General features: G+C 31.5%; 1 protein-coding gene across 1 annotated transcript; it reads left to right on the top strand.

Moving 5' to 3' along the window:
- Positions 1–3,336: 3,336 nt before the first annotated feature.
- LOC148616482 (protein amalgam-like) lies at positions 3,337–18,543 on the top strand. The gene is made up of 8 exons (XM_088583553.1): positions 3,337–3,473; positions 8,514–8,659; positions 9,990–10,209; positions 10,705–10,865; positions 12,288–12,399; positions 13,088–13,235; positions 14,953–15,098; positions 16,533–18,543. The coding sequence occupies exons 1-8, from the start codon at positions 3,434–3,436 to the stop codon at positions 16,658–16,660; spliced, it is 1,101 nt and encodes a 366-aa protein (XP_088439679.1). The 5' UTR covers positions 3,337–3,433; the 3' UTR covers positions 16,661–18,543.
- Positions 18,544–20,517: the final 1,974 nt, after the last annotated feature.

The raw sequence follows: 20,517 nt of genomic DNA, 5'->3' as shown, positions 1-20,517 counted from the left end.
TTATGCAAAATCTGAAAAATGTGATACACCCCGAAAAAGGCTACATATTTTAATTTTTATAATGAAGTTGTTTTTTATAGGTCTATATTGTGAAAAGTGTAATTATTCATTCAGATCTGACTGCTCTTATGAGATAATCAACATTGAAAAACCAATAGATTCTATTGTATTTGTGTGTCATGGATAGATATCTCCCTTAATTTTGAAATCTAAAATGCATTTTTATGATTTTTATCTCCTAAGAACACGGATTATAAGAAAAACTGAATGTTTTTATTTACCATGACAATTCAAACAAAATATCAAACATAAAAATGTGTAGGCTATTCATTCATGAATCACATTTTACATGATTCGTATAGCTACTTAATAATTTCATTGCTTGTGGGTAAAGCTACCATGAAAATGGCAACGATTTTTATTAGTTTGCAGGAGTTCTTTGGATTGGTTTTATTGGTAAATAGAAAGAGTAATCAAGGGACCAAGGTTATAGCTGTAATAAAAAAAAATGCAATCCAGGGACAAAGACCAGACATGGAAAACATACACAACAAAGAACATAAAGTAACTAAAATCATACATACAAAGTAACAAAAACAAATGAGCAACTCGGACTCCACTAAAAACTGGGAGCATGGACCAGGTGCACTGGCAGGGTAAGCGTCCTCTGCTTTTCTAGAAACACCCGCTGAGTTGCTCATAAAAAGTTAAGTCCGGGGTAGACAAACGAGAAAAGGAAAACTATGACCAGTTGAATAAACCAGTTAGCAGTTTTCATGGTGCAGACGGATACACCATAACGATCCACGAGTTCATGATGACCTTACATCTGTGGCAACATCCCTTCAGCACCTGCATATGGAGTATTCATATCACAACTCATACTTTATACCAGAACTTGCCGAAACTACGCAGACTTTTTGTATCGCGCTAGAACTCTTAACAAATAGGCTTCTGGAACAGGGTTATGTTGCTACAAGATTGAAGTCATTACTACAGAAGTTTAATGGTCGTCGGAGTGTTGACAATTCCGAATGAAAAGTCATCACGTTTGTCTTAAAGTTTGGTCAATAGTTTTCCTTTACCATCGATTTCTGAGTGTAGGTCAAGATCAAGGTCAAGTTTTTGTAGGTCAATAAATCATCATAATCCCATGTGTACCATGATTTCATGGCAGTGAATTTCGAAATAAAAAAAAGTATTCTGATACGGTTTCTGTTTAGAATTAAAGTATGCAATCTTTTTGTGAAGCGAGGCGTCAAAATGCAATAGATACTTATTGTATCCAAATTGTACTGACTTTGTATTCTATTGTTTCCATATTTGAGTCATTATGTGTGATTTTAGACATGTCTGCTTGCTAATTAATGCTGTTTATGATAGGCCATGGCTATTTTGCCGGATCCGGTAAAATAGCTTATTTCTTATCAATTAGCTATATTAACGGATCCGACAAAATAGCTAATAATGTTATTTGGCTATTTTGCCGTCAATATTTACCAAAAGGACAAGAATACATACATACAAAACTTTAAAAACATAAAAGTGGTTATTAAACTGGAGATGTGATGTAGATTTTTTTTTAATAAAAATCCATTAAATTTTGTATGAAAAGTATTAAAAAATTTACACAGAAAATTAAAGTATAATAGAAATTCTAATCATAGAAATTCAAAGATTTTCTGTCATAGAAAATGGTTAAATACGTTGAAATTTTACATTAAAATTTCTAAAATTTTACACATAAAGTAAAATAGAAATTCTAATATTTAAAAATTGACACAGAGTTCTTTACATAAAAAGATTTTGAGTATGTTCAGATTAAGGTTGAATGATTGATTGTTGGGGTTTAACGCCCGAGCAACAAAATTTCAGTTATATCCAGGCGAAGAACATAAAATGGATGAGAAAATGAAAATGAAATATTGATGAAATCAAAAAGAGATGGGATACAAGGATAATGTGGTGAATTTTGATTGCCACTAGAAATAAGGAGAAGTGGGCATTTGCTTAATACATGTAGGTGTACAAGAAAAATGCTGCCATTCCAAGCATGAAGTGCCCTTTATGCTCTTTTCTAGATTATCTGCATATTTTCGTCACAAGTTTAATTTACATATTTGTATTATTTATATAGAATGATTCGATTTCTGCTTAAAAATTTTATACTTACGACTCTATTTGCTACACTGCTCCATCGGATCAAATTGATACAGGGAAGATATATAAACGTATAGAAAGGTCTGAAAAATTCCCAACGATATTAGAACTGTCAAATTTGCGATGCAAATTTTTTGTCGTTCCCTCCGCGGGACTCGAACTCGTACTGCTGTGTAGCAAATAGAGTCGTCACATTCTGAGACGTTGTATAATATTGATTTGTTGTGACATGCATCATTAATTTGATCCTCTATCCTTCATATTAACATCTCAATGAACTGTCCCGTACCACTATACATCGTGTACTAAGTTACAGCCCTAGATTAATCCCACGAGGAGGAATGACCCGGCCAGCGAAAGCTATATTTTTATAAAGCCTAGTTGGCCGAGTGGTCTAGGGCGCTGGACTTTGTGCAGGCGGTGTTGCCATAGATGTCACAGCAGTACGAGTTCGAGTCCTGCGGAGGGAACGACAAAAAAACTGCATCGCAAAATTGACAGTTCTAACATCGTTGGGAATTTTTCAGACCTTTCTATGCGTTTATATATCTTCCCTTAATCATTTTGATCCGATGGAGCAGTGTAGCAAATAGAGTCGTCACATTCTGAGACGATATATATATAGTCAGGAAGAAGCTTGCATACTCAATTTTAAACAATATACAATACATTAACATCATATCGTCATTAATCAATATTTTAATGAGGTCCGGCATAATAGCCTCAGATGCTATTTTGCCGGATCCGGCAAAATAGTCACTGCCTTTATGATATGCCCAGTTTTTTCAAGAAAAGGAGATGAATTGAAAACATTCGGGTCATCACTGTTACGCAAGAGTAATCATATCAAGGGAACCAAGACTTTATCGGCAGTCACACAATTTTTGAGCATATCGCATTCGTGCCATTTCGGATGTTGAAAATAAGCCAAAATCAGTGAACAGAATACTTGACGATTAGCGACGTTGAAGGCATCAGTCTTTGATTTTTTTTTATTAACTTTGCTTTTCGGCTGATCGTGGATATTAGATAGATTCTTACATGATACCTGAAAAATCTTTGTTTAAAAAACAGTGACATTTTTTTGTGCGTATCGTTTTTGTGCGTCACGAACGGACGGGAAAAAATCAATTTGGTTTTAAGTGATATCTTCCGATGCGTTTCTTTTGCGCATGTGCTGAACAAGTAAACCGGAAGCTGGACATTTGTATTTGGTTGATTAACAAACTGAGATATGTATACGTCCATTATATAGCCGAAACAAGTCCCAAAGATGCATATTTTGATTTTATTCGTCTGTATTGTCACATATGGTAATGTTTTTTAAATTTAATTGCCCACAAGTGAATGTATCTTGTCCAAAAGAATTGTTTATTTACTTTTTGTGCAATTGTGTCACCTGTGTAAACAGGTAAATGCGGAAATAACATTTGGTCATTTAATGAATCACTATATAACTTTTAATATTAAGCAGATATAACCTGTAAGAGGACAAAGTTGAATATATAGATGTACTTAAAAGTCTTCTATTTGCTATTTTCCATTCTTCAGGTTCTTATCATTTTTTTCAGACGTCTTGATCTTGACATTACTTGACATTTTTTCTTGCTGTGGCAGGACGGCCTACCTGCATTGTAGTAGGTAGTGATATTTAAATAGCCAGTTAATTGACTTGAATAAAGGATTAATTCTTAGGCCGAGTTGGTTTGTCGCTGGCTTGTCACCGATTGGTCTAGGGTTCGATCCTCGATGGCGTAGTATAATTTTGTGAGTCAACTCATGCTCTCCTGTTACATTGCTAATTAGTAAGACATATAACTTACCATTTGTACCTTAGACTTTAAGCCAGGATGGCCTGTTTTAATGATATGTCAGAAATGATAAAAAGTATCTGAATTAAAATTATTATTGAAGACCTTATACAATAAATGCTTGTTAGTTAAGAAGATACAAAAATACAGGCCTTAATATGGTAGGCTCTGAAAGAAGTGACTTCCTGTCAAACTGAAAATCAGATCTTCAGAGTTCATAAGCTGACACTGAATGAAGTTATGAAGACTAATTTATTTAATGCACATATTTTTTTATTGAAATTTAATTAAGTAGTTCTGGAGAAAGAATTTTTTTTTAAGTAAAACATACCCTTAGACTTAAGCCATTTGTTTAAAAAATTATACTAGAAGTTAATTGCTTCAAGTAAAAGCAAATTACTCAAGCCTTAAAGAATAGGAGAATTTGCCAATCTCATTAGTGATGTCATATTTACTAATTTGCATATCATAAAGAGTTAAATTAGTTGGCAAATAAACAACTAAATAAACTGACAATAAATTGACAATTTCATGAATAGAATCCCAATTTTCAAAACTTTGTTATTTTATATCCAATTATGGTTCTGTAAAATGTTTCATTTAGATAAAATAATTCGTATTTTGTATGTAAACTTATAGTTCTTTTACTTGAAAAAATAAATTTGGAATGATATTTACATGTAAACCTCATTTTCGTATAAAACTATTTTTAACATTTTATGCTCATATAGTCTAACTACTGAATATTTATTTAAAAATTCCATGGATAAAAAGAGTTTTATGGGCAGTATAGGGAACCAAAAGATTTTATCAATTATCTTCAAAAATGAAAAAGTTATGATGATTTCAAGTTGATGCCCCATGCCACTCATTGGATTTTTTGCCAACCAAAACCAAATCACAGGTAAGTGATGACATCACGAAGAACTCTCCTATAAAGCTATGGAAATGAAATATTTTATGTTGCCTTTTACAAAACAAAAACATTTCTTATAAGCTATAAATAAATGTATACTACATTTGTAATAGATCCAAGACTGACTCACCAAAAAATAAATCAAGTGGGCAGTAATCAAAACACAAAACAAAGCCCACCAAACAAGCAAAAAGAACTTCATTAATACTGGAAATATACATGTATACATGCATGTAAATACAATTATAGAACTCTTATGAAATGAAGGAGGCAAAGGAAGAATATCAAAGAATAAAAATTGAAGTTTTGGAGAATGAACGAATTCTTCTAAAAGTAAATACTACTCAAAAACCCACTGGAGATGAAGTACTTTAGGTTACAGACCACCAATTCAACCAATGAGCATTTGGAACGTACGCAAAAATAGTCCTACGCAGAAATTACCCCTGTTCCTCATAGTGCTGTGAAAAAAGTTCTCATCTTATTTAAAAAATTTAAACAGTTTCTGACAGGAAAAACATTTCTGTACATTTTATAGGTGCATTTTGCTTCTTGTGATGTGAAGCCTAATCTCCACAATGATTTTTAAATATACCCCTATCTTGTGAAAACACTGGGATTTCCCATGCTATTTATAGACCCTTCACTTCCGGTGACCAGTACTTCACTGCAAGTCTGCTAACCCCACATGCCATTCTGAGGATTGTGAGCTGACATATGTAGAATCATGCTGATATATAGTCCTCTGCAGGTTAAAGTTAAGGTAAAGTCCAGAGAAGCCATTGAATATTGTGAAATTAGCATAGAAGCCTATGGGAAGTGGAATTAGTGGTTTTTAGCCTTAAGCTGAAGCCATGGCAAAATGAAAAGTTTCTTGAAATAGCTTTAAACTACTTGAAGATCTTGTTAACTTTGCCATGAGAGGAATACACTACAAAAATCCTTCAAAATATGCATTTTTTTAAGTTATAGGTCCAAATTATGGAAAATTGGTCTTTTTGCCTGATTTTTATGTCCTATCTTGTAAAAAGTGTAGAAAATTTAGTAAAAATATCAAATATTAAACTTTGAGGGTTTTGTAAAAGTTGACTTCCGCTATCTTCCTCTATGAAATGGTCTGCTTTTTAAAAAGTCTGAGTTCTTTGAAATGGTCAACGTTTGATGGGAGCAAATTGCTTCCTTACTTTGAAAGGATGATCTTCTCCTTTGTAGAAGTGCAAGAAAAAGTCTAGAATGAGAAAGCAAATGACAGCAGTTATAATAAAATAAGCACAAACACAAAACTTTAACATACAACAAAAATGGAAATGGGGAATATATCATGGAGACAATAATCTCATTGGGATGAAAATGTCAAGGTCACTCAGGGATCTCCATGGATCAAAATGAACATATGGCTCACTCTCTGGTTGGACAAATTTTTATTGTGGCGCCTGTCCTTTCGCGCAGAAAATAACTTGACAAAAATGTATAAGGTTGAATGTGACACATTTAATAGCACAAGCTACAACATAGAAACCAACAATGGTATATTTTTCTGTCTGTATTGTCTATTTCAATGATAACAAGGTAAAGTTTTCCCTTCCCTAGGCTTGACCATAGGTCCACAGCTCTAGAAAAATTAAAACCACTGGTAGGTGTGGTCATTTTATTGATACCATTAAACCATGTGCATTTAACAAGTTCTTTATAATTTAACCTCAAGAACTTAGACAGTATAACGTTAATTTCATCCAAATTATGTCTTTATAAATTCTTTAGAACTTTTGGGAGTTGATTAATCACATTTTTCTTAAAAGTTAGGCAAATTGAACTGCTTTTCTCTGTAAGAAAATGGCCGAGATCATGAAGACATTGTTGTATAAATTAAGATCGTCTTCCTGCCTTTCGGATCACATCGATCTTTATTAAATTGAATTGAACTCTTGATACTTTCTGCATTTTATTAAATGAAAAGTTTTCATATTTTGTTCATTTATAAAAAAAACAGTAAAAATCATCCAGCTTTTTTTTGGCCAATGATGATAGTTGTAATTTACGACGGTAAATTTGACAGATCCGAGATGTGTTTACACGTTTCACTCCCTGACACATTAAATCCCAGTAAATTACCAATCAAAACATTGAATTTACCGTTAAAATAAACACACGCCAACCTTATAGATTTATAACAGGTATAAGTGATTAATAAACAAGAGTAATTGGGAAATACAGTGCCAATTTGCAGTGCATGATGGAAATTTGAATACATGGCACACACCAAATGAACAGGTGGCACTCATTTTGAATTCATGGCGCAGCTCCATACAAAAAGTGGCAGTGGAGAACCCTGGTCACTTGATTTAATGTTTAGTTTAAAATATAAATTTTGTCAAGTAAAAAACTATTTAAATTAAACTACATGTTGGTACACAAGATGAGTACAAGTAAGTCCGCTCTTATTATTTATGTTGTCTTCTTGCAGACCTGTTTTCCGCTACAAATTCTGCATAATTTTTGCGTTTTTTGACAGCAAATTACGCCAAGATTTTGCAAGTTATTTTCATAAAATACACCTAAAATTATACTCTGTCAAAATAGTACAAACAGGTCCAGCATTGATAAGACACCATCTTATCCGTTTAGTACCTTCATAACTGAGATCTTAACACTGTCTTTCTTTGCAAATAGAGAACATAATGGCTGTCCCTACTTCATTAACTTTTTATAAGATTTTACAAGTCTATCATCAAATTTGGAACATAACTTATGTGCTTGACTGTTAATGGCCATACAGATATCTTTTGGAAATTCAAAATCTACTGGTTTAGGATGAATTGAAGAAAACCAAATTTAAAGAAGTATGGAAAGGATGAAGACCATTAATTAAAAACTTGAAATTTGACATAATTCCTTGAATCTGATCATAAATATTATTTATTCCTAGATATCATATGACATGATTCTAATTCTAAACAAGTAAAACTTATGGTATTTGTTATATAATGTACTCATTAGTCAGACTTTAAATAGAAATTACAAAATGTACTTACTTACTGACACTTACATGTACTTACTCACCTCCCATTAGATATTCATTTGACCAAAAGGTCATTAACTCATACAAGTAAATACTAGAATAATTTGGCTGTTTAAATCATAATTACATGGACTTGTTTTAATAAAGGGTACCGTACTCAATAGAAGCATGATAATGGCAGGATGCATTATCCCTCCATTTTGCTGTAGCTAAGACACTGTTTATGAATATAAAACCATTTACTATCACATAAACACATACATGTACCAACATGAATTACATTTATTTTGGAGTAGGTGTTACATAAAATCCTCCACAAGAAAAAATAAAAGAAATGGTAGGGACTGTTTGGTCATTGTGGCCATAGTAAATCATGCCCTAAAGACACAACTCAAAAATTTCATTTGTTTTGTTCAATTACTTGGTACTGTAGGGGTTGCTCTGGGCTTTGCCAACATTACAATTTGTGATTCTATATTTGATCTGGCAACAAAAGTAACAAAATGGCTCTTCTCCAGGAACAAGATCCTATATAAATATGGTTCAATGTGTTTTTATCAAGGGAGCTAACTGCCTTTGGTGATTTATAAATAAATTTATTTTTCAGTTCTAGCAATTGATCCAAATGTGACAATTATTGATGAAGCACCAAAGATGACCATAGGTGTTGGAGGAAGGAAGGAAATGATAGTAACGAAAGACAAAGATGTCTTCATGACTTGTGTTGTACACAACAAACCTGCTAACAAACCTGTATGTACCATGGGCCTTTGGTCTATTAAAAATGGCCTGTTAAAATCATGAATATTTGTGAAAAAAATGCTGAAAATGGCTCATTTGAAAAAATTCTTTCCTGACCACTGTTAGTATTGTCTTCAATGTATATCACAGCCTTGGATATCAGTGTTCCATTTTTTCAGTTAGCAACTTTTGATAGAATACATAAGTACAGGTACATGTAGAACCCTTAATCAAAAGAAAAAAAAAAACAAAGTCACTTTCTTCATCTTAAAGTCTTGAAGTAAAGTCCTAAGGTTGGCTTACCTTACAAAAGCGTATTTAATAAAGAATTGGCAATTATAAAAATTTTGTCTATTAAAAGATAACATAAATTTTCCATGTGCATACTGTTTATTGTGCGAAGTAGACAAAATTTTTATTATAGCCAATTCTAATAAATTAATTTAAAAACATATTTTCCTCTTTAAACATGAGAAAAGTAGCTCTGAATTTTACTGAATAGGGACGTGTCAATATTTTTTTTTTATCCACTGAGATATACATATAACAAAATTATTTTAACCAATCAGATTACAGTATTTATCTGAAATTAATTGATATAGTAATATTTGATTGTGATACATAGGTAGGTTTGTTCTCTTAAACGAAAAGTGACATTAAACTATCAGACCAGGTACACGTAGGTTTTACAAAATGACTTGTATAATTGAGAGAATGTTTCCAGTCTACAATTCATATAATGATAAAAAAATGAAATTTTTGTATAGGGCCTTTTCCTGATGAATTTGGACTTGAAGATAGTTCGAAATTTGGTTATAAGGATTATTTGAAATAATTAACCAGGTTATTATTGCATAAACCATTAATGTTATGCTTGTTCTATAATAATACAACCTTTCCATGGTTCATGGAAAGAAAACTGTCCTAAGTTGGTTATTTTGCATAAGTTTTAAGGAGGTAGACCTAGGGTAAGGGACACAACTCTTAAAAATCATTGGAACGTTTGTATTCAGCATTTTACATCAATCTTATGTAAGCATGTAATTAACTTTGGATTCATTTTATTCTGCTTCAAAGGAAAGCTTGAGAAGCTTTGGTGAAATTGAATACAAACATATCACTGATTTCATGAGTTATGTCCCTTACCCTAGGTCTACCTCCTTAAAAAAGATTGAAATAACTAAATAAATGTAGCAATGAGTCCATACACATGTACACTATAAGGTTATGATACTTATCATATGAATATTGGTGAATATTGACCTGAGCAGAAATTATACTGCATGAGTGTGCAAATAACTTTGATTTTGTAAATGTACCTGGTACATTACTCCAATTTTAGGTTCAATGGAGGGCTATAGCACCAGACAACACCAATATTTTCATCTCTGAAGACAAAGATTCTAAAGATGCTTACAGGTACCAGATTGATCAGCCATCAGCAATATCATGGCGTGTTAAAATTCAAAACATTCAAATTGCTGACTCAATGAGATACATGTGCCAAGTGGAAATTGGTGAACAAAAGTTTGCTACAGAGGAAAGATACATTGAAGTTACAGGTTTGTCACAATACTCCAAAGTACCACTCACAAATACATGTACATGTAGTTCATTGTAGATATGTTGTAATGTGTTGACTTGAATAGTGTCTTCCTATATAATCACCAAGTTTTTCCTAGCTGTAACCCATTTCATTTTGTAGTAATACATGTGTAGACTGTAGGCAAGAGGTACCCTAATACTTGTCAAAAATTACTTGCAAATGCTTGTCCTTACATGTATACCCACCTGAATATGAATAGAATTGTGTGCTGTATAGTGTTGAGTAACAGTACAAACTATGGTAGTATCTGAATTAGATTTTTCCCCTACATAGGTCAATAAAGACTAGCTTTATAATGACATGTTAGGTGATTTTTAATACAAACTTAAATATAAGTCAAATGAAAACCAATGTCGAGAAGATTGAAATTTTTACAATAGCTCACTTATTAGTGTAACTGTCTTATAATTGTTGATAATTGCTTCTTTTACATTTTGATTTTTAATTTCAGAAAAACCTCAGATAATGGATTTGCTGACAAGTAGTAACCAATTGGTAGATGAAGACGATCCAGTTCAGCTGACTTGTAACTGTACTGGTTGGCCATTGCCAAGAGTCAAGTGGTCTAAAGTGGCAGGTGGACTTCTACCAACTGGGGGCCAAGAATATGCTGTATGAATTTTTCTCATTTTTAAAGTTTTGATGTTTGTATAATAACTTAAGTAGGTTTATTTAAAATACTTAAGTTCTTTTCAAAAACAGTCATAAAGCACTTGTGCTGATTTTGAAAATACATGTAAATAACTATACATTTACAAAAAATCATCTGAAGAATTTTAAAGTCACTACGATGACATGAAAAAATGGTAACGGTGCACTGTATTAGCAAAGATTGACTGTAAAAATGGTGTTGATAATGTCTGTTTGAATATATAAATTGGTTATGTTGGTTACATCCATGGGGTAATCAAGGCAATAATCAAAAACAATTGCAAGTAATTAAAGTTTGTAAAGTAATTGACAGTAATCAATTATCTAAATTAATTTCAACTACTTTTAATAGAAATCATTTACAAGTAAAATATCATATATAATTACAATTAAATTTCAGTTATGCTTTGATTGATTAAAAATCATTTTTATCAAGAACTGCAGTCAAGTACATAAGTTTTCTGTAATAAATACTTTAAAAAAAAGCAAGATTGTATACTTCTTTACATGATCTTTATAATCAATGTAAAGAGACAATTTACTTTTTTGTTAAATATCACATTCAATTAACATTTTGAAAGAAATGTTATTGTCAAATGTTAAATTAACTTTCTGTGATTTTGAAACAAATGTTTTACAACAGCACTTCTACAGTGTAATGTATATCGTAGTATATAGGTCAGGAAATGTTTGTTTAATTAACCATAATTAGCCCTTTATCTATACAATTATGACCGCCTCAATATCTAAGGATGTCTGTTTCAAGTTTAGTTAGAATTGCATTTTATAATAATAAATTGAATATACAACAAACTAGACATGAAAATGATAAAAACTTTGAGGTTTCCTCGGGAACAATCCATATAAAATCAACTTTCCCTCAATCAATGATCGCTTTCCTAACAAAACAAATCCTTACAGCATATGAAGTTTTCAACTTGCCATGGGAAAGTGTAACTAAGTACCCAACTTTCCCTGATGCAAATTTCACCTGCCCCAGGGAACGGGAAATAGGAATCCTAGAACACTGATTACTCAAACTGGGTAAACCCCTACTGGGAAAACTTTGCAAACCTAGTTAGAATGCAATGTTTACTACTTACTTATCCTGGATCCCTGAACTCTTAATTAAGGTCATTCCACATAAAGTGTTATAAATAAAGTTAAGTATGTGAACATAGTCATGTAATTGAAATTCAATTACACAAAAGAAAGGTATATATGGGTAATCAGTTTGCAATTATTTACTTTTTTGTGTAATCATTGCCCATCTTTGGTCGGTTTTTGGGGCTTAAAATGAATGTTTTTTGGGAGAATAAAAAGTTGAATATCAGATTTTATCAGTTTACTGTTGAGTTAAATATTGTTTATTATCCCATTCAGGGCTATGTTTTGAATCTTGGTAATTCCAAAGCTGATCATCGTGGTTACTATAAATGTACCTGCCTGAATATGGTTGGTCAGGACACAAGAGTTGTCTATCTTGGTGTTAATTGTAAGTACTGGTATATAAAGTTTATGATAACAAGTAGAGTAAACTACTGTATGAACATTAAGTGTAAGTGTTTGTAAGAATCAGGCAAAATGGGAAAAATCAGAATCATGCATGTCAAAACTCTACTGATCTTACAATATAATTTCACTCTATCATGCTTTCTCTATTTGAAAAGGCTATTATTTGATCTCTGCATCATTGGATTTGCTCAGAATTTTTCAATAAAATCTTAGAAAGATGAGGTTTTTGACAGAGTTATCTGTCCTTGAAATGTTCATTTTCAGTGCATTTCAATGAAATTGTAACTCCATGGTCCAGCATGATATGGAAAATCTTTTCTGTTTCTTTTTCTTGATTGTGATGGTGCAAATAGTCAGTTTACACTATCAAAATGATGTTTTTTTTCATACCATGTTTCACCTACTGCCTGATTCTTACAGGGAGTGACACTTAATTAAAGTAAATAACAATATCACTAAGAAGCTATTTTTTCAATTTTCAATTGAAACATGATAAAATATAATTTCAATATTTCAAGAACAACAATTTTATGAGTAAGAAATTACATGTTTACAAATAGAAAAATTCTTTTCTCAATCAACCAAGCAGTTATCCTGTTTTATAGAAGTTTTTGATTTTAGAAATCCAACTATTTTAAAAGAATGACATTCATTCTGCTTTTTTACAGTTAAGCCTAGAATTCAGGTAGCTGAGATGGAACCAAAACAATCATATGGATATCAGAAAACATTGGAATGTGTGATAGAGTCGTTCCCTGTGTCAACGGAAGGTCAGGTTACATGGACACACAATAATGTTCCAGTAAACCCTTCAAGGTGTGTTAAATGTATTTTTGGCTCTTAGGTAGAACTTAACGAAACCAGTGACACCAGTGGTTTGAGGTCATATAAATAATGCTCTAATATTTAAAACTATCATCTTACTCAATTTGAAGTTTAGACTTTATTCCTCTGTTTTCAAAATAAAAAAAATAATTGTTGCTATGGCAACATGTAAGTGCAAATCTTGCAAAGCTGAATGGATTTCAGTCAGGCCTGGGGTAATGGCAATGTAATTTTCAATCTTACTTTACATGTAATAATGTTATAGAATACACTTGAAAATATGCAAATGGTTGATTGTTTGATTGTTGGGGTTTAACTCCTAAGCAGTAATATTTCAGCCATATTCAGGCGATGAACATGGAATGGATGATAAAATGAACATGAAATGATGATGATGATAAAATGAAAAATTGGATGGGACACAAGGATAATAGAGTCAACAAATTTTGATTGCCACTAGAAATAGGGAGGGATGGGTAGGGTTAGGCAATTTAGCCTCCTGTGGTGGAACACAAAAGGTTCCTACTCCAATCAAATACCACAGTAGGGTTCTTGAACATGTGATGAACATGGGATCTTTCCCAACACAATGCACCACTATGGTTTGCAGTCTGGTTTTCTGTATTATAGCCTGATGGCCCCAGCATGTAGCACACCAGGGGTATCCCAATCCCCCATCTGGGGCACACAACCCAGTTGGTCTGGAAAATTTGCAAATGGGGACTACATATGTCATAGCTCAACATTATAACTAGCATGCTGTCCAAGTAGAATGAATTTTAGAGAGAGCTAGTGACAGCTTAATTTGCCTTATCAGCTGTTCAATTCGCTTGTTTAATTATCATTCTCCTGGTAATTTAGTTTTTTAGTGCAGGGGCAGATCCAGGATTTCAGGTTAGGGTGGTTACAAGTGAATGTGCATTAATATAACTTTGGAGGTAGACTTTGTGTAAAAACAAGATTTCATGCAAACTTTTATATCCCCAATTTAAGGACCCCGTGCAGGTCCGGGTGTTAAAAGAATAGGCCTGCAGCAGCGCTAAGCTTGTCGTATAAGGCGACTAAATAGTGCTCAGAAACCTAGCCGGGGGCTAGGCGCTTTGCCCACAGAGCAACTGGGATGTGTGCCCCAGGTGGTGGAATGGGGTACCCCTGGCGTGTTACATGCTGGGGTTGTCAGGCTATAATACGAAAAACCTGACCGCAAACCATAGTGGTGCACCGTGTTGGGAAAGATGCCACGTTCCTCGCATGTTAAAGAACCCTGCTGTGGTATTCGATAGGAGTAGGAACCTTTGCTCTCCGCCACAGGAGGCTAAATTGCCCGACCTTACCCATCCTTCCCTTTTGCTAGTGGCAATCAAAATTTGTCGACCCTACTGTCCTTGTGTCCCATCCCGTTTTTCATTTCATCATCATTTCATGTTCATTTTATCATCCGTTTCATGTTCATCGTCTGAATATAGCTGAAATATTGCTGCTCGGACGTTAAACCCAAACAATCAATCAATCAACCAATTTAAGGTGCCTGAATCCACACTTGGATTGTGCTTTAACTGTTATTTTTAAAAAAAACTTGTATAATGTAAATATGGTAAATAAGTTTGAGGTTGACCAAAGAATATATATCGACTTTCATTACCGGTATGTATTCTTACTTGTTTACAGATATTGTTGTCTAAAATGAATATCATCATATTTTTCTCAGGACCAGAGTTAAGTATATAATAGGAGCTAAAGAGAGACTGACAACTAAACTTACTATATTTAGTGTAAATGCCAATGACATGGGCATGTACACTTGTGAAGCCATGAACTCTAAAGGGTCAACACAGGCTAACATCAATCTGCAATGTAAGTTAATTTTAACATAATAAAATTCATGGATAAAGCTTGAATTATCAGATGAAGTACTTTTATTCTATTAACATAAAAACATATTTTTTTCAGTCTGCTCTACATTGTACAATATTTTATCACATAAACAACTTACTTACCTATCTCCTTTGCCCTTGATGGAGCATAAGGGCAACACAAGACCTGGCCATTCAGCATGTTTCTTTGCCAAAACTTCTGCTTCACCCTACATCATTTTCAGTAGACCACATAAACAAAACAGTTCATATTTCATCTCATGGTAGTTGTTCCCACTAAAGTCATCAAAATTTATACCAACATATAAACATTTTTAAAATGGTGTAAAATTTCATAACAGTTATAGTGGGAATATTTTGATTTCCTGTCAAGCTGTATGTGAGAGGTTTTCCAATAGCAACTGAAGAAAAAACACCAAAAAATACACAAAAAAATAAACCATAATAGAACTAGATATATTTTATAGAATTTTTAATCAGTTTTACATTCTGATCCATGTATCAATCTATCTGATGAATTAAATGTCATATTTATGCAAACATATTTATGTCCCTTCTGTTTTATTTGTTGGGACACTTATTGTTTTTGTCCTGTCCGTCTGTCTGTTTGTAAGCACAACTCTTTGGAAACCACTACACCAAATTTCATGGAAATTTGTAGGTAGTAACTGTTAGAACATGATTTGTAGCAGTACATATTACCAGGAATTTATGGTCCACTGAATTTTGTTGAGTTACAGCTATTTGAACTTTGAAAGTTGGGCAAACATTTGTTACAAAACAGTTTGGTTTGTTTTAAATAAAATAAACTATAGGGAAACATACGTTTTTGTCAAACAAAACAAACTTTAATACTCAGAGAAACATGTTTTTGTCAAACAAAACAAACTTAAATACTCAGGGAAACATATGTTTTTGTCGAACAAAATGAACTTAAAATTCAGGGAAACATGTTTTGGACAAGCAAAACAATTTTTAATACTCAGGGAAACATATATTTTTGTTGAATATTATGTACTTGGGGAAATATGTTTTTGTCAAACAAAACAAACTTTAATACTCGGGAAACATATGTTTTTGTCAAACAAAACAAATTAAATACTCAGGGAAACATATGTTTTTGTCAAACAAAACAGACTTTAATACTTGCCTGAATATTGGGGAAACATACAATTTGGTGGAACAAAATAAACTTTAATTCATGGGGAAACATAGGTTTTTGTTGAACAAAACAAGCTTAAATACTTAGTCAACCATACGTTTTTGTAGAACAAAACAAACATTAATGCTTGGGGAAACATATGTTTTGGTAGAACAAAACAAACTTTAATACTTTTATTATTTGATCAAAACTTGCCCATAACCTTCTTAGAACTGTTGGTCATTTTATAACCATCGATTTTATTATTTTCAGATTCTGCTGTTCCAACACCAGACATAACAGGGGAGGTAATTCGTAGCAGTGCCTCACTTATATCTATCAGTATAACAACAGTTTTCATGTTTGTCAGTGTATGTCTGCTCCATACCTGTAAATTCTAATTTCATCAACGTGCAACTTTTATCACTAGTGGTCAATTCATTGTATTTGTACATATTTTTTTCTTTTTATCATGCAAAATTAATTTGTATTTTAAGAAAGGAATTTGCCAATAAGATAATTTAAATTGTAGATATAAATTTATGTGTTAGGTGAAAAATTCATTGGTTCATGGACTTTTTACATGTTTTATTGAATTCATGATTTGGTAGAACATGAAAACTTCAAAATTATCCAATCAAAACAGAAGACATCACTGGTGACCCTGGGTTATATTTGAGAGAAAATGATACCTGGGCTTACAGGTTAAATAACAGACTGCTAGAACATCAACTGTTTGATTTGAGGCCTTTTAAAGATTATTGTAATTTTAGATATAGTTGTTTTTATAATTTTTCCATATGACCTTATCAAAATTTTCTGATTTACATTGGTACCATGCTGTCATTTGCATTTGTTTTTACAATAACTTATTAGATCTTTTCGAAATTGAAATATTAAGATGTCTACATTTGAAACACTTTGTTTTTAGATAATATATTTTTGTCGTTGACAAAACTTGCTTTATGATCTGACATTTTTCAATCACAAGTGCTTTGGATTGAGAAGTACTTCCTAACTGTCACCAGCTGTGTAAATATACAAGATGTTGTATCATGTTATTTTATACTATGCAGTTAATGTACAGCAAAAAGTGTTTTAAACACTAGATGATAGAGCTTCAATAATCATAGATAAAACCGTAGCTTATGATCTTTACAATTGTTCCTTACAGTGAAACATAGCATTGGTTAAGTTGTTTTTCTTGTTACAAATTGAATGAATTAACGGACCTCTGTTTCATGAATACTGTCACTATAAAGAAACTTGTTAATTAGGACTTCACAATTTAAAATGACTTTGTTACATCTTAACTTACCTTCAATTTAACACGACGTTTAAAACTGTAAAAAAGTTAAATGCTTTTAGCATGTGTATCTCCCATGTCTTGTGAAGTCATTTAAATTCATTTAGCTTATATATTAAATAATTACTTATTTACACTGGCATCAGCTATTACAAAAGAAAAACTATATTTTTTTTTACAAATGTCATGACTGATTTGGATTATTAAAAATTGGACTGACATTTTAATTATAAGGTTAATTTTCAGAATTTAACATAATTTTTTTTGGATAAAATGATCATTCCATTTGTCAATGTAGATATCAATACACAGAAATTGTATATATCATCATGTAAATTTCATCATATGTATTCCAAATACACATAAATATGTAAATATTGAACATGTCATTTTTATACTATGTAATATTTTTATTATCTTCAAAATCTTACATATCATATGTTGTTTTTTTTTAATGTTTATTTTAAAAGGTTGTGAAAAATGCTATGAAGTGATTTAGAGAAAAAATGGGGTCTTTGACAAAAATTTTTTTTTTAATTTTACAAGCGGAATTTTGAAAAATGCAATTTTTTCCTATCAACATACTTTACTCATTCCAAGTAATCAAAACTAGATTATTGTAGGACATTATTGTTCAAAATATTCAGTTTTTCTGTAACTTTGTCTCAACAGGCCTGTGTTCATAAAAAATCTAAAATATTTAATTGATTTGATTGGTAAAAATCTGGAAGGATTTGACGAAAATTTCAATTTTAGATTCTTTATGAAACATTACCAAGGTCCATATTCAAGACCCATTTGTTGAGCAAAAACACAAACATTTTACACTTCATTGCAAGTTACTAGAAGAATGTGATGAATTAACTTCTTGCATGTTTATATATTTCTATTAAAACCAATGTTTTTATATTACATTTAAACGAAATTCTGTTTACAAATTATGTATATTTTTTATAATAATAAATATACAAGAACATTTTTAATGTTTTATGTTAGATTCTGTACTAATTTGAATGTTTGTGGAGCAGTAATTTCATGCTTTTCTTGTTCTCATTATTAATACCCTCACTCAAACAGTAGGTGGGTATATTGGTATAATCTCCTTGTCCTAATTTTGTTGCGATTACCTCAGCTCCCAATTGATTTAAGGAGGTAGACGTAGGGAAAGGGACAAAGCTCTTTCAAATCAATAGAAAGTTTGTATTCAGGATTTGACACCAATCTCATATAGGCATCAAATTTGGGTTGATTTCATTCTGTATTAAATGTTTGGCAAGCCTAAGTGGACAAAAATGCCTATTCATAAATATTTGTAATTCAATTATAAATATTTATAATTCATTTATTAATATTTATAAATGAATTATAAATATAAATAATTGTCTTATATTTATAAATATTAAAAATTCATTTATTAATATTTATAAATCATTTATAAATATTTATAATTGAATTATAAATATTTATAAATCAAAGACAATTACAAATATTTATAATTCAGTTATAAATATTTATAATTTATTTATAAATACTTATAATTCATTTATTAATATTAATAATTCATTTATAAATATTTATAATTGCCATATTTATTAATATTTATAATTCAATTATAAATATTAATAAATAATTTATAAATATTTATGATTGAATTATAAATATTTATAATTATTTATAAATATTAATAAATAGACATTTTTGTCAACTTTGGCTTGCCATACAAATGAAAGCTTGATAGGCTTTGGTGAAATTTAATATGACACATACATATTACTCGTATCAAGAGTTATGTCCCTTACCCAAGGCCTACCTCCATACAGTGAGGAATGTGGCATTACATAGATGGGGAATACATTGTAAACATTTTTGGATGCTGTCCAAAATCAATTTCCTGTATTGTGAGAGACTACAGTCATGATTTCAAGTAAATTAAGACAGGCATCAACTAGTACTGCAGGGATGACTGGATTTTTCCGTAACAATTCTTTTAACAAAACTTGTAGCATTGTGTTTGTTATCATGCATAAAAATACAAATGCAATCAGAAGAAACTTAACAAAAAATCCGTGTTTTCTTGCAGTTGGAGTATCAGTCACTGAGAACATTCACTTTTTCAAATTTGCTACAAATCATTATAAAAACAAAAATTCTACATAATATGGTTCAAAGTTTATTCATCAACAATGTGAATTAATATAACAGACATGAATATTATCTGAACAAAGGTTACTTGGGTTTCCAGATTATAGTATACACAACAATAAAAATCAATGGTTGACATTTGCCTGAACACACCACACCACAAAGGTCCTAAAAAGGTTAATGTTGTCTTAAAGACTCTCGTTTCGTGATAAGAGAACTTTGTTTTGTACCTATGTAATGAATCAGGAATTTTTAAAACTCATAATTCAGTGGCAGATTTAAGGCATTTTAAAATCTATGGTTCCCAAGAATACAAAATAATGAGGATAAGCAGAAAAAACACTACAATCAAAACTTAACTGGTTCATAAAATATCAATGGCTTAAAACTGATCAGAACAACAAACTTCATACTTTCACTTGGTAGAATTAATTAATTTTAATTAGTTAAAAATTTCAGATAGGTTGGTTTGTTTTTGGAAAACAGGTTTTGTGTATGAACTACATGGGTACTGTAATGTCATTTTTTCAATTGGTCTACCGTACACAATTTACACTTGTTCATAAACCACCTCATACGATTCAGGATGCTTAAACTGTCCGAAATCTGGTTAAATCGCATAACTAAGTCAAAAATTAAAAGCAATCGTTTCACATAAAAATAATTAGATCTCCACATACAGGAGGAATAGAAATTTGTTAAAATATTTCATTCTGACAACACACTGCATACACACAATGACAACAGGATTTTCTTTGATATAAATGAAAAAGAACCATAAAATGTATGGACGGTAAATGAATATGGGGA

Source organism: Perna viridis, chromosome 5 (assembly GCF_037379345.1).
Source record: "Perna viridis isolate PV_CMFRI_1.1 ecotype Kerala chromosome 5, ASM3737934v1, whole genome shotgun sequence".
Classification (NCBI taxonomy): Eukaryota; Metazoa; Mollusca; class Bivalvia; order Mytilida; family Mytilidae; genus Perna; species Perna viridis.
The sequence above is the reverse complement of the archived record's forward strand: the minus strand, read 5'-3'. Positions and strand labels throughout refer to the sequence as shown.

Coding starts and splice junctions, on each gene's coding strand:
- LOC148616482 (XM_088583553.1), top strand. CDS start 3,434: ATGCATATTTTGATTTTATTCGTCTGTATTGTCACATATG. Junction 8,660..9,989: donor ACAAACCTGCTAACAAACCT/GTATGTACCATG, acceptor CTCCAATTTTAG/GTTCAATGGAGGGCTATAGC. Junction 10,210..10,704: donor AAGATACATTGAAGTTACAG/GTTTGTCACAAT, acceptor TTTTAATTTCAG/AAAAACCTCAGATAATGGAT.